The following is a 14,824-nucleotide window of genomic DNA, read 5'->3' on the forward strand; positions in this document are numbered from 1 at the left end:
CGCGGCGCGGCACTCCCGGAAGCGGCGGCAGACGCGTGCGCACGCGGCCGGAAGCGGCGGCGGCGGCAGCAGCAGCATGGCGTGGCGCGCGGCTGGCTCCGGCTCGGACTCCGACTCGGACTCGGAGGGTTCTTCTCTCTCGGACTCGGAGGTGAGTCCCGGCCGTGGTGGCGGGGCCGGGGCACGGGCTCGGCGGTGAGGTTTCCGGCGGCGCGGCCTGACCGTGCTCTCTCCGCAGCTCCAGGAGGCCTTCGCCAGGGGCGCGCTGAAGCCGGGGCTCAACGTGGTGCTGGAGGAGCGGCCGAAGAGGCGCAACGACGCGGTGAGCGGGGTCTGCGGGGCCGGACGGCACCTTCCCGGGGCGGGGCAGGGCGGGAACCCCGGGCCGGGGCCTGCGGCCCCCAGTGCCGAGAGCGGGGCGGAGGGGCCCGGCGCTGTGGTTAGGGCGGCGGGGCGAGGCGGGACAGGCCTCCCCGCGCCGCTGTGGCGATTTGGGGTGTCACGCAGCGGCCTTGGAGGAGCAGCCCCCGGGGTGACCTGGGTGTTCAGCCGGTCCGCCCGCGGGGAGGGGGCTCCGGGCGGCGGTGTGCAGAGCTGTGCTTCTTTCGCAGGACGGCCTGAAGCAGTGCCTGTCCGAGTTCAGGCAGCAGCTCGCCTGGGTGGAGAGGCTGGATGTGACTTCGAGCCCGGTCGGGGGCCCTGCCTCACAGAGTGCTTCGAACAAAGATGCTGTAGATCCAGAGAACGACTTCCAGAGAGAGATGAGCTTGTAAGTGTAGAAAATGAAGGTTTCTTGTAGCGTCTCGGCATCCTGCTGTATTGTGTCACTCGTGGGCTGTGTATTTATATTTGATGGCTCTGAATGTTTTCCAAAAGAAACTACAAATCAATGCTAGTGTATTTAACTTGTCTTGTTAAGTAATGGAAATAATTTCCCTCCTTGGAGCAGGCTTCCATCCTCTGCTGGAAAGTTTATTCACAGAGATCCTTGGTTGCAGCACTGTGGCTTTAACACAAGCTAATGGTTTTTCTTTGTGGACTTGGCTTGATGACATAGCTCTCTTGTTTCACAGTGCTTTTGCAATCAAACATAAAACTAACTGGAAACTAGATAAATGTGTATGTGCAGGCTACAAGGGTTAGTATTGTCCTGGCTCCTAGATTGCCTGTGGTAGCACTGAATGCTGGAGGGCACGACGTGTTGAGGTAATTCTAGATCAGTACTTGCTAGGTCTTATGTGAGCAGAGTTTCTGTTAATTACTGTGAGATGCCTGATACCCAGTGACAGAGCTGGTGCTGTGCTGTCTCCCCAGCTACCGGCAGGCTCAGGCAGCGGTCCTGGAAGCGCTACCTAGGCTGCGTAAGCTCCAAGTCCCGACTAGAAGGCCAGATGATTACTTTGCTGAGATGGCCAAATCAGACCAACAGATGCAGAAGGTATGTGCAGTGAATCATGGATTTCTTTCCTGTTCTGTGTGCTGGTCTTAGCCTTTGTTAGGGATTAACTTTCAAGTGTGATGCATGAATATTTATGATTGTCTCTTTGATGAGTGCCTGTGATGCTGTTTGTGTTTGACACTTTGTTGGAGGAAATTTCTTCCTGTTTAGGTATTTCTGTGCAATGTGGGGATTTCTGTAACTGGTTGGAACGTAAAGTAGAAAAACATGGTTTATATTCTGTCCTGAATGTATTTAATATTACTGGAGACTTCTCCTCCATATGTATGACAGTGGTTGTAAAGTTGGCTGTGTTTATGCTCTTTGTCCTAAGACTTGAAGTCAACTGTGGTATTAATATGATCCTTTTTCCCTGTTTAACTATCACCCTTTGTTTATAGTTAGTGTGTCTTGGTTCTCTGTCACTTCAAACTGTGCATTACTGAATTAATCTATCATGGGTAATAAGTCAGATTTCTGCAGGAAATAGAAATTTCTCAAACTTGCTTCTTGGTTGTGGTCTTTGTTCAAAACACAACACTAATTTTTGGCTTGGTTTCAGAAAAAGACGATGCACTGTATAAGTTAAACCTGAGCTGAAGTCTAATATGTCCTGATCACTGTTTTGATGTCTCATAGAGTCTTCCTAGAGGAAATTAATCATTAACTTGTGCTGAAGCTTAAGTCAGTTCCACACATTGCTATCCTTCTCCTGGCTTCTGTTTGGAGAACTGAGTTTTCTCCTGATGGGAATCACAGACTGGAGCTGGAAGTTCTGTGTTGCAGCCTTTGTAATCGCTTATAGTGCAGCACCCTTACAGAAGTGTTTGTGAACAAGGAGGGAATGAAAAAGATGTTTTCTATGCTATGGAGGGATTGTTGACTTTTTTTCAGTGCTTTGCTTTTAATACTGACAAGAAAGAAACTATCAAGTCTTCTGCAGAAACCTGGGTAAACTCACAAGATGTAACAATACACTCTTGTTTAGCTGATCCATTAGAGCCCATTACAAGGCTTTGTCTTGTCTCTGTGGGAAGTTTGGGTTTTTTAAAACCGTATTTTGGCTACAGATCGGCTCAGGAGTTTCTGTAATAACTGTTCCAGCCTTGAGTTAAAAGAACATTATGCTTTATAAAGCATTATCTGATCCAGAGGTGATTATTGCTTTCAGAGCTGCACAGCAATCATAAATTTTCTTTTGTGTTACTTACAAATTGTGCTTCTTCTATCCCCTGATAAGATTCGACAGAAGCTCAAGAGCAAACAGGAGGCAATGGAGAGGTCTGAGAAAGCGAAACAGCTCCGTGCAATGAGAAAATACGGCAAGAAGGTGAGGGGGAGCTACAGAGGGGGCCTGTGTGTGACAAATCTAGACCAGGAACAACACTCATGTTCTGCTTCTGATCTCAGGTGCAAAATGAGATTCTGCAGAGGAGACAAAAGGAGAAGAAAAATATGTTGAATGCAGTCAAGAAATACCAGAAAGGTAAAGTTAACTTGTCTAAGAGAGCAGATGTGTAATGGGAACAGTGATGTGTGAGCAGTGAAAGGCAGTGTGATGCGTGGTGTCAGTCTGTAGTGCTGGGCAGTGAGCTTGAAAGGCTGCAGCTGAGCAGAGTCTTATGTCAGTGGCAGTGAAAATCCTCCCAAGAGCTGCTCTTCAGTGAGGCTGCTGTATTGCTCTTACTTGCTTGGACTGAAAACTTTGGTTTTCTGCAGTGGTAGCTGAGCAACTGTTCTGTCTTCATTCTTGCAGGTCTCTCTGACAAGTTGGATTTTCTGGATGAAGAGCAGACATCATCTCAGGGGAATAAAAAAGGCAATGCAAGTCAACGGATAAAGAAAGGGTGAGACCAGAAAAGATACTTGCATGCAGAATCTTTGATTGTTTTGTTTTTTTTTTTCAGTCTTTTAGCAGGTCATTTTGAGAAATAAGAAAGCTGTTCTGATTAATGTTCATTTAAAATAAATCTGAACTGGCTTTCTGTCCCTAGAGAGGAAGAAAACTATTGCTAGAATGGAATAGAGACTGAAATGTACTGATTTTTGTCCCTTCAGTAAGGGGAATGGTTTATGGTGGCTGATGGGAGTCCATCGACAGATACATGTCTGGCCATGGGAGCTTCCTGAGGACAGGAATGTGACAATGCTGTTTGGTTGTTTTTCAGACCAAATGCCAAGAGACGATATAAGAATCAGAAGTTTGGTTTTGGTGGCAAGAAGAGGGGCTCAAAGTGGAACACAAAGGAGAGTTTTAATGATGTATCCAGCTTCCAGGCAAAAGTGGCTCACAACAAAGGCCCAGGAAGAGGAGGAAAAGGAAAAGGAGGAAAAAAAGCCCTCAATGTAAGTGAAGTGTTGCGTGCAAATGACCCTGGCTGTCTAGAAAGCCAACTCAGTCTCCCAGTCTGGGAGAGAGCTGAATGTCTGGAAGTGACAATATCTGTTTTTCGGAGCCGAGCATGATTCACTTGCAGAGTTGATGCAGGTGGTTTGGTGTCTGAGCAGGGAAATGAGTGGGGGAGTTACCAAGTGCTTCTTATTGCTACCTGTGTCTTAAAACCTCCCCCTCCAGAGGTACTGACAAATAATCTCTCCTTGGAATCCTCCCCAAGCTATAGAGCTTGGACAAAGATCAAGAACGTGAAAATGAAGGTCTGATTTCTTTCTTTTTTGTCTTCTTTCTTCAGAAGAGACCTGGAAAGAGAACAAGGCAGAAAATGAAGAACCGAGCACGATAAGAGGACTGTGCTTCCCACTGGGGTTTGGATGTTTCTTTGTGTTGCAAGATGTGTTTCTGCTGTCATCAAGCAGCTAACCATGGAGCAGGCTGGATGCTTCCAAATGGCAAGAAAAATGTCAGTGGAAACTAGTGCCTTACTACTAATGTCTTCTTGCTGTCTGTTTTGTTGAGGGATTGTTTTTTACTTAAACCTTTGGTGTGTGAACACATTAAATGGTTTGCACACAACTATGTCTAATTCATGTTTAGTTGTGTTACGAATGGTGGCTGAAGCCTGCCCTTTGTTCCTGTCATTCTGACAGTTTTTCCCACAGCTACTGTTGACATGTACTTGGTGAACTTGAGTTCTGGGTCATGTTCCCAGTGTCAGAATAAGAAGTCTGAAGCCTGTCAGGATGTTGACGTGCTCATATAGACGAGTTTGGAAACAGCACCAAGACAAATGCAGCACTCCTATAAATAGGTTTATTTCTGTAACTCACTCTGGCCGTGCTTGTGGCCTGACGATAGGTTTTCTTCCTTCTTGCAATCTTTTGCCAGAAACCTACCAGATTTGCCTAATAACAGCAGGGCTAACACATTAGATGTCATTAACTGCTTCTATTTATGTTGTGTGGCTTTGCCACTACTGCTGCAGGTTCTCAGACTGCTCCTCCCTGTGCCCCATGGCAGCCGTTTATTTAGTGACATCAGTCCCCCGGCGTGGGAAGAAGAGTCTGCGATCAGTACGGTCCACGTGAATCTGGGAATGGAAAATGATGAATAATCATGTGCTCTCACTAGAACTAGTAGTAGCAATCACTCATGAGAAGTTATACACAGTGTTCTTGCTGCTGAGAAATGCCAAAATGACAAACGAGTAGGGTACCCCTCACTTGAGAATATACTGTTCACTGCTTCATTGTGGTTGAACCTGGTGAAAAAGGAAAACTTAATCTATGAAACAGCATCATGAGTCCTGACTCTGCACATAGGGAAGTGAGTTTATAAATTTGGTTGCTGATGTCCTGCCAACCTAATTCTACCACCGGTATCTAACAGTATAAAGCCCTGCTGGGATGTCTGTCTCCAGCCTTGTCTTGAGTAACTAGTTTACCTCAGTGTAATAGTCTTCGGCAACTCTTCCTGTCTTTCTTACCTTAGTTTTCTTTGTGACAAGCCAAAATTAATCAAACCCTCATTTGCCTTTCTTGAAACACTGATCTACAAAGTCAGTCATTGTTAGAGTTATTTGTCAGATACGATTGATGTCTCAGTTTGTTAATAAGATTTATTTTCCTCCTATTTATTCGCTCCCCCAAATGAATCCTCACTGGTGTATTCTGCCCCGGGTTTACACGGTTGATTATTAATTTTATGGTTCTGCTTGCAATTTGTTTGAAAGATACTGTATGGCAGCACATTTCTTGTCACAGTACTTCTGTATGCCACTTCACAGTGCTCACTTTGCCATTTCTCGTGGCTGAATGCTTTAATAAACAGCTGTGACTACATCTGTGGCATTTGGCAATATGCTTGAGGTTGACTGTCATTCATTGTAGGTATTTTGCATGCAGGTTTCTCAGGGGAAGTCTGCTGCCTCTGTATTCACAAGCTTATGCCAGTGTGAAGAGTCTTCTGAGCTGTAAATTTTAAAAACTCGCTGTTCATGAACAGCTCTGCTCAGTCCTCATCCTTCTTGTTTTCCATGTTTTTTTACAAATTATTTTCTTGCATGAATATCTTTCAGTGGGATGGGCTGAACCTCTCTGAATCCTGCACAGAGCTGAGTCCTTAAGCACCCTACTCACCAAAGGTGTTGTGTTCCAGCCGATTTCTTGGCTTTCAGTTTGTGGCTCTTCATATTTCTTTGTGGGCTCCAGTGCTGCCTGGTGAATAAGGTTCAGAAACTTGGCTGTTGGTTTAAGAGACACAATACAAACACAAATGAAAGAAGCTATGCTTAAAAACCAATTGCCTGTGACTGTATGTTGGAATGGGACATCCTAACACTATCCAAACAATAGGAGAAAGCAATGGTTGGAGACAACTTCTGCTTGTGTTAGTGATCTTGTAAGAGAAGGAAGGATGATGTTGCTACTCAAATGTATCCTGATGAAGTTTCAACATTTGCTTTTCTATAACATCATGTTAATTCTGTCATCCCTGTTTACTGTATTGGAGCACCTTACACCACATCTAGTGTCAACCAGCTGTCCTTGTTAGCTGTCATCTCTCAGTTGTCTGAGACCTGACACTTTTCCCTCTTTTGGGCTTTTTTTTTCCCTCCCTCCCAATCCTTGACTAGAGGAGGCAGGTTTTTAGGCAGAACAGGCAAATTAGAAACACAGGACCAGTTGCCATAAGGCTTCCTGTTACTAGTGCTCTGAAGCAAGGCTTGGCAGCCGTTTCAGCAATTTACCATATGCAGTGGCTAGGTAGAACCTGCAATGAAAGGCAACGTGCGTATAAAACATGTTTCTGGATTTTTCTTTTCCCCTGAAAGAGATGTAGATTCTCAAGCAGAATTTTAGTGTGGTAACTAAAGCCAAAACCTGCCTTAAGTTAAATTTGTTCATGGTTTTCGTTTAATATATGTTTTCACAGGGGAGTTTCGACATAAATGTCATCTTTTAAAAATTCCAATTAGTCTGAGTCTTAGTTATTTTCTTACCATCTGCTGGCTCTTCTATGTTGTCATGCCAAGACATAGGCTTCTTGGTGATGGTGTGAACTGGAAAGAAATGATGCAGGTGAATTACTTTTTAATGGGTATTTAGCATTACAGCCAGGTATCTATCAGTGCAAGCATGCCTTTTGGTTATTCCCTGTCCTGGGCCCAGTTACATCACTGAAGTTGTAAAGGAAGAGCAGCACGTGAACAGATGAGTACTGACTAAGGGAAAGGCAGTAAGCATGCTAAAGGCCCTGCTGTGGGCTGCTGCCTGCATTCACCGCAGCAAAGTTCTGCCCTACTGAGACAGGGGCCTGCAGGGTGCCAGGCTTCAAACCATTTTCCTCTGGCTTGGTTTTGTTTCACGGTGAAACCTGTGCCTGAGCAGTCTATTTGCATGACCTGTCCCTGCCAGCAGAGGTGATGGTGTTCTGTGACTGAATCGCCGGTAGAAACCAGCCCCGGGGCTGAAGAAACAGAGGGTGGTGTTTGGGCTCTATCCCATCTTCGCTCGGGCTTTGAGGCCCTTGCATTCCAGCTCCTAAACGTTTGCCTCGCTTCGACATGTTTGTGGTCTGTTTGGGCACAGGGGTCGTGTCTCCGTTCTGCCTTCCCAGCCTGCAGACTGGTTCCTGGGGCACAGCAAAAGGGCCCTGCGTGCGCCTTCCAGCCCTCCCCCTCTCCCTGGCCCTTGGTGCCGCTGCTGCGGGGTCCGGTCCCGCCTCAGGCCGGCCCCGCGCAACGCTTAGTTGGCGCTCGGGAGCTCCCCGCGCCCGCGTGTCGCCTCACCGGGGCGGAACGGGTTCACCCCGTACTCCGTGTGCAGCCTCTGGCACCGCAGCTCCTTCCGCACACGCTCGCACAGGAGCTGGTTCTGCCGCACCGGGTCCAGCGGCTCCTTCTCCCCGCTGCGGGCGGCCATGGCTCCTCGGCGTCCTGTGACCTGGCAACGCGTCACGTGATCTCCGTGAAGGCTGCCGATTGGGCCGGCTGGCGCCCCGTTCCTCTCATCGGACCGATTCCCTTCCCGCCTCCTATTGGCTGCCGAGTTAAAGCCCCTGGTGCTGATTGGTGGTGGCTGCACGCGGCGGGTTTGAACGGCCGGTGCGGCAGCATGGAGGCTGCGGAGCTGCGCTGTACCGTGGCCGTGGAGCAGCCGGTACCGGGGACTCCAGCCCCGCGGCGCCGCGTTATGCGGGGCGCGCTGGTGCTGTTGGGCCGCAACGAGCTGCGGCAGCCGGTGCTGCGGGTGATCGGCGGCACCGCTGGGTCGGCGGCGCCGCAGAACTTCGTGCTGGCCGGGGATGCCGTGCGACTCTTCACGCGGTTCGCCGGTGAGGGGCGGGCGGCGGTGCGGGTGGGGCCGGGCGGCGCCCAGGTCCTGCTCTCCGACTGCCCCCCGGACGCGCTGCGCCGCTTCCTCCGCCTCCTGCGGGTCAAGATCGCCGCCGGGTCCCGGTGCGCGCCGCGCGGCCCCCGCCTGCTGGACCGGCCTCCGGCGGCCTTCACTGTCATCAGCCCGCTGCAGGAGCGAGACCTGCCGCACGCCCCTGGCCACCTCCGCGGCGGTGAGGAGCGGCGGGAGTGCCCGGCGGAGGTGAGTCCCGAGGCGCGGGGGGCGGCAGCCCCGGTTACCGGCGCTGCGCCCACACTGCACCGTCGCCTGTCCCGCAGGTACCCCGTGCGGAGAGGCGGCCCCCGGCGAGGCTCTCGGCGGAGCAGGAGGCGGTGTTGGGCGCCGTGCGTAGCGGGAAGAGCATCTTCTTCACCGGCTGTGCGGGTGAGGGGCTGGGCAGCTGTCGCTGGGTAAAGTCCGTGGGCCTTGCAGCTGAACAGCTTCTTCCCTCTCCTCCAAGGGACTGGGAAGTCGTTCCTGCTGAAGAGGATCGTGGGCTCCCTGCCTCCAAAGAGCACCTACACCACAGCCAGTACAGGAGTGGCAGCTTGCCACATCGGTGGCACTACTCTCCATGCCTTTGCAGGTAATGGTCTGCTAACAGCAAGGGGCTGGGAGCTCTCCCTCCCTTCCCAAAGAGTCAGAAGCTTCCCAAAGTTTTGCCTTCTTTTCCTCTCCCCTGCAGGGATTGGCTCTGGGAAAGCGCCGTTGGAACAGTGTATTCAGCTGGCAGAGAGGCCTGGGGTGCGCCAGCACTGGCTGGCTTGTCAGTGTTTAATTATTGATGAGATCTCCATGGTGGATGGCAAATTCTTTGATAAGCTGGAGGCAGTGGCAAGGTGAGTGTCTGTCAGGTCAAACAACTAACAAAAATTAGTTTCCTCAGATTTCCAGGTTGTTTCCCTTAATTATCTGATACAAGGCAACTATTAGCATAGGACTGGGAGGAAGCACAAAATCATAGTCAGCATCTGAGCAGGCCTTTTATTTTGAGATGAGTTTTGATTGTATCTCTGCTCCCCAGCTGTGGCTGTTCTGGTTGCTGTCTTTGTCTCTGCAGCCAAGTGTTGTCTATAGAGCCAAGCCCAGGATACATGCTGTGCCCAGCAGTTCTCTCTTGCAAAGAGAAGCAGCTGCAGTATAACAGCAACCAAGGAACGAAGATTAGTAATGATATCTGGGGTGGGTAGGCAAAGGAAAATGAATGCATTGTAATATCACTGCTTAGTTGTTTGAGCTCCTCTTACACAGCTGAGGATAATCCCCTTTTACTGCAGGCAATGTATGTTTGAATATACTGACAAATGAAGAAGTAACTTCTGAGACCTGATGATTATGTCCAGCTCCTGGAGGGCATTCAAAGCTTTGCTTCACTTCTCCTTCCTCTTCAGGGCAGTCAGAAAACGGGATGAGCCTTTTGGAGGAATTCAGCTAATCATCTGTGGGGACTTCTTGCAACTACCCCCAGTCCGCAAGGCTAATGAAGAAACCAAGTTCTGTTTCCAGGTACAAAACTGTCCCTAAACTCATTCTTGTACTTGAAGTCTGCCTTTCTTTTTTTAACAAGAGAATGATTTACCAGGCAAAAAGCTGGAGGAAATGCATCCACATAAACATGGAGCTGACTGAAGTGCGGAGACAGACAGACAAGACTTTTGTCTCGCTCCTGAGTGCAGTCCGTTTAGGCAGGTGAGGAGAAACTCTATTCTCTGTAATCCCCGATCCCTTCTGATGGAGCAGAGGAAAGACCAGTTTGCCAGTTCTTCCCTGAGCTTTATCAGGAATGTAGGGCTGGGGGCAATAGCTATAAATGTGTTAGTTAATTTAGGCAAGCTTTATATATGTTGCCCTAGCAAGGAAGGACCCTTTTTGGGGTCCTTCTTTGCAATTTCTGCTGAGGAATGCAGTGGAACCTGAGGTGGCGATGGGTCGGGTTGAGCCAGATGCTTGCACTGCTCCTCAGCTCTGTGTGGTTATCTTTCTCTGTAGAGGCTTGGGGCTTGCACAGCCTGATCCAGCTGTATGGAGGTTACTGCCATTTGAGAACTGCTCCTGATCACTTTAAATAATAATCCCCTTTCCCTGTTACCAGGTGCACAGAGGAGGTTACCAGGCTGCTGATGCAGACTGCTGCTAACAGGTCTGAGCGTGATGGTATCCTGGCTACGCGGCTCTGCACCCATAAAGACGACGTAGAAGTAACTAACGAGAGACGATTGCAGCAGCTACCAGGTGAGCTCCTTGGAGAAAGCTGCTGGCTTTGGGGCTGAGTTCTTAAGTGGATCTGGTGGGGATACCGTGGTGTCAGGAGGAACTGGTGTTCAGTCATGCACAGCAGCACCAGTCCAAGCTATGAGTGTTGGAGTTGAGCTGCCTAGGGGTATACTTTACAGCTTTTTGCCTAAAAATCTGCACTATTGCTGCTTGGAGTGTAATAGACAGCAAGCTCATTGCTTGCTGTGAGGTAGGGTGGGTCATTATTGCTGCTGTACCCCTGCTTTTTCTTTCTATAGTATCTCAGAACGGCCTTGCTCTATCCAGTCATGATTTGAATTAAGAGTTATTTTGTCTCGGCCTCCTTGTCTGACCCTAAGATTATTCCTTAGTCTGCTGTGGAGATCTGCTGTTGGAAGCAAGTGAAACTGGTCATATGCTCAAAATGGTGACTGCTCAGTGCTTATGTACTGCTGGCCTTTGATTTCTGAGTCTTGTCATGCTCTGGGAATTATGTTGGGAAGAGAAGCAATAGTGAGCTTTCTGCTGTTCGACGTGACAAGGTTTGCATGGAGGTGTCCTACCAGCAGAGCAGGATGGATGTTAAAACAGGAATTGGTGTTAGAAGTAAAGTTTGAGCCTCCTGCAACACTGTGTATAATATGTTCAATGGTTGCAATTTATGTCATGTCTTCCTTTCCCGAACAGGAGAAGTGCGTGCTTTTGAGGCTTTGGACAGTGACCCAGTGCTAGTGAAGTTAATTGATGCTCAGTGTCCTGTGGGTGGTAGAGTTGAGCTAAAGCTTGGAGCTCAGGTGAGTGTGTGCATGTAAGTTTGTGAAAAACCAGCGGATCAAATGGCTTAAAAATAAAGGAATAACAGATAAATACATAGGGTGGATTAATGTATAGAATCTTCTGTTGGCCTGGCATAGCTGTTTTGTACAGAATCTACATTCTGTCACAGTATCTGTGTCCTTTCTGCTTGGAATCTTACCCAGACAGAGAATTAGTTTGATCTGAGTGTGGGTCCATGTCTTGTTGAAAGTCATAGCAGTTGTCACTTTCCACAGAGATTTCTAACCAGGTTCAGAAGCTTCCAGGTAGCAGAGAGCATAGGCAGTCCATGCCTGCAGTCTCAGCTCCAGGTACAGCAGCCCTCCTGACCTGTAAGGGTATGGCACAGCTTGCCACATGTGCAGGGCTGAGCACCTTGCTATGGGCTGGGGCTGTCAGAGTGCAAAGGATGCAGGAATGTACTTGGCAGTAGCACTGATTGCCTTGGGAAGTTGTTCCTTATGTGTTCCCAGATTCTGTATGTCTAAGCTGACTGGTGTTTGGGGGAAGGGGAATCTGTTCCCTGGGTCTGAGCTCACAGCTGTGGGCAAAAGCAGCCCAAATGAAATGTTCAGTGCTGCAGAATGATGTAGTTTGGAATCCTAGGAAGGAAAGGCTGTGAAAGAACTTCAATCAAACTGGAGATGGTGCTCTATCCTGCAATAAGATGATGTAGCCATGGCCATATCTGCCTGCTGTGCTTGTGTTTCCTGGCTAGAAGCTTACCTGCAGGTGGCTGAACAGGCTGTAAAGCCCATGCACTCAGGGGTTTTTCTTTTTCTCTGTAGGTGATGCTAGCTAAGAATCTGGATGTGTCTCAAGGGCTGGTGAATGGGGCACGAGGAGTTGTTGTAGGATTTGAAAGTGAACAGAAGGGTAAGTAAGCTTTTTGATCCTTTGTTGAAGGAAGTGAAAAAACCCAAAACAACTTATCATTGACAGCTGGGACTTGTTAATTTTGTTTCCTGCTTGGAAAGAATAATTTGAGGGAAAACAAGGAGGAGATTTTTTCTGCAGTGAGAGGCTTGGGGTTCTCATGAGCTGTGATGTCATTCACTGCATCAGCTGTAGCTATCTGTAAGGCCTCTTGTGTTTGCTTTTCTTTATTCTCTAGATGTGTGTGCTCATTTGCATTTCCTGTCTGTCCTGTTGAAGCAAGTCTTGGTGGATCTCTTGTTTTTCTGCTACCTGCAATGTGTGTTTTTCTCTACATCTCAACTGATAAATTACCTGACTTGAATTTTTCTGCTTAATTAGGTCCCAAACACCACTTGGGGGCATCCTATTTCCTGAGTGTTGGTTTAGGTGGTATATTGTGGTTTGTGTGTGTGGGTTTATGTAGTATTTTCTCTTTTTAATGCAGCCTTAAAATTCATCAAAGACTGACATGGGGAAGGAGGGGAAAAAAGTGTTCTCAGGCTGCTGGCTTCCTGGCTGTTGAGTGCTAGGAATACATCCCTGTTTCTTTCCTCTTCCCATTCTTACAGGACTGCCTAAGGTGAGGTTTCTCTGTGGGGTGACACAGGTCATCAAAATGGAGAAATGGATCTTCAAAGGACCATCAGGAGTTCATCTGAGTCGTCAACAGCTACCTTTAAAATTGGCATGGGCCATTTCCATTCACAAGAGTCAGGTGGGTGTTCTTATTTAGCTGTCTATAGAAATATACACCATTGTAAGCCTTATTTCTTGGGTGAGCTTGCATGGTTGGTGAAACAGGAGGGAAAACTGAAAGGTCTGTTTTGTGGTGGACCTCTAGAATATGTGTGTCTAGTTGCAGAGAAAGCAGCACCTCTTCTGCTTGCAATGCTTATCTGTAGGGTCAAGAATGGGCTAACAATGCTTCCAGAGATTCCATAGGGGTGCTGCTATCTGCATAGCTATAAAGCAGCATTAATTAGCACCGTGGGCTGATCAAGGTAGTATTTCCCTAATGGACATCAGCATAAGTGACTCTGAGGTCTGCAGGAAGACAGCTGCAGGAATCACAGCTGTGCTCTTTGGGCCAGACTTCTCTTTTCGTGGTGCGTGTTGGGGTTTTCCAATGTAAACTGAAAAGTTTCAACCTTTCCAGAAGGCTTCATACACTTTGAATACTTGTCTTGACATTAGACTTGTGAGTTTGTTCCCATACCATACTGGAAATTCTGCTGCCTCCTGGGATGTCTCTTGGTGCAGACAGGACTGGCCAGGCCTAACCCAGTCTGCCTCAGGACTACTTGGAGACTAACTGCACATGTTAATATATAGGAGTGGTAACAGTAGGATTTCTCTCTGCTGAGTATATGGGATTTGTGGACTTCAGCACAAGAAGAGGCTCACTGGAGTTAGTAGACTCTACTGTCTGCTAGCAATTTCATGACAGTGGAAAATGGTCTCTTTCTTTCTGCCCATTCCCATCTTTCAATCAGTTACACACACACTCCATCAGGAGATGATTTCTGTTTAGTTTGTTTTTGTTTTGGTCAAGCCCAGACACCAATGGTGGTACCTTTGACAGACTCACAGGACAAGCTAGTGTTGGTACAGTACAGTGTTTGCTTATGTTTGCTTGTTCTGTAACGAACTTCTCTGTCTCCGATAGGGCATGTCTTTGGATTGTGTGGAAATCTCCCTGTCTCGTGTCTTTGAAAGCGGGCAGGCTTATGTAGCCCTCTCCCGAGCCCGTAGCCTTGCGGGTCTCCGCGTTCTGGACTTTGATCCAAAAGTAGTGAGAGCTGATCCTTCTGTGCTGCAGTTCTATAGACAGCTGAGACATCATCAACTTCTAACCAAGGTAAAGACAAATCCTGTGCTAGCAAAGCCTGCCCTGTGCAACCAGGGTGAAAAAATGCTTGTATTGAGATGGTACTCCTCTTCCTAAGCAAGACTCCTCAAATTAACACCTGTAGTAGCAGATGAGAGGAAATGTGAGGAGGGCAGATCTTGGTGGGACAATGTCTACTGTAGTGTCGGGACTGTATAACACTACCTGGACCTGTGGGTGAAAGGATGGGATGGGATCCTCTGATTCTCTTCTTACAGTGAGGACTGAAGGGGAAGTGGGCACACAAGAATTTTTTTATCTTTCTCTCTCCCTCCCCTGCAGGATTCACCACACACCCATTCTGGTGCTGATGAGAAGGAGAACTGGAAATGCAGCTGAGAATGCTCTTCTGGCCTCTGTGAGGCAGCAGCATGGACTGCTGAGTTGCAGTGATCTTGCTATTAGAGTGTATTTGATAATGTAGATAAAATCAAAGGAAATTTTATAGATGTTTGCTTCATTCATCTGACTCTGGGTAGAAGTATCCCTGCCTTGTGCCTCTGAAATCTGTAAGGATTCTAAAGCCCCTTTCTGGGTACACAGCCTTGACTACTTCTGTCATAGATGCAACTCTAGCAACCAAAATGACTGCACAAGGACATGCCTGAGGGACCTCCTGCCAGGTTGCATTTTATTCTCCACAGATGTGCACTGAAACTTGTGTGCCTTTCTTTACATATGCCATGGTTGGGAGAGGAAAGGTGTGTGTCCTCTTTGCCTGGAGGGATTGGACCTGT

General features: G+C 48.2%; 3 protein-coding genes across 3 annotated transcripts; 2 read left to right on the plus strand and 1 right to left on the minus strand.

Moving 5' to 3' along the window:
* Positions 1-76: 76 nt before the first annotated feature.
* Positions 77-4,476, plus strand: EBNA1BP2 (EBNA1 binding protein 2; the record flags this gene model as incomplete). The annotated part of the gene is made up of 9 exons (XM_084265876.1): positions 77-151; positions 239-322; positions 612-769; positions 1,315-1,438; positions 2,679-2,768; positions 2,849-2,924; positions 3,195-3,285; positions 3,607-3,784; positions 4,129-4,476. The coding sequence occupies 9 exons, from the start codon at positions 77-79 to the stop codon at positions 4,177-4,179; spliced, it is 927 nt and encodes a 308-aa protein (XP_084122002.1). The 3' UTR covers positions 4,180-4,476.
* Positions 4,477-4,754: 278 nt separating this feature from the next.
* Positions 4,755-7,756, minus strand: CFAP144 (cilia and flagella associated protein 144; the record flags this gene model as incomplete). Its single annotated transcript, XM_084266098.1, has 4 exons — positions 4,755-4,923; positions 5,972-6,075; positions 6,835-6,894; positions 7,624-7,756. 4 exons carry the CDS (start codon positions 7,754-7,756, stop codon positions 4,858-4,860), a joined length of 363 nt encoding a protein of 120 aa, XP_084122224.1. The 3' UTR covers positions 4,755-4,857.
* Positions 7,757-7,948: 192 nt separating this feature from the next.
* Positions 7,949-14,426, plus strand: PIF1 (PIF1 5'-to-3' DNA helicase; the record flags this gene model as incomplete). Its single annotated transcript, XM_084266383.1, has 12 exons — positions 7,949-8,431; positions 8,509-8,614; positions 8,691-8,816; positions 8,916-9,069; positions 9,622-9,736; positions 9,813-9,919; positions 10,323-10,462; positions 11,153-11,259; positions 12,070-12,157; positions 12,769-12,914; positions 13,866-14,057; positions 14,370-14,426. The coding sequence occupies 12 exons, from the start codon at positions 7,949-7,951 to the stop codon at positions 14,424-14,426; spliced, it is 1,821 nt and encodes a 606-aa protein (XP_084122509.1).
* Positions 14,427-14,824: the final 398 nt, after the last annotated feature.

Source organism: Gallinula chloropus, assembly GCF_964237585.1.
Source record: "Gallinula chloropus genome assembly, chromosome: 6".
NCBI classification, from domain to species: domain Eukaryota; kingdom Metazoa; phylum Chordata; class Aves; order Gruiformes; family Rallidae; genus Gallinula; species Gallinula chloropus.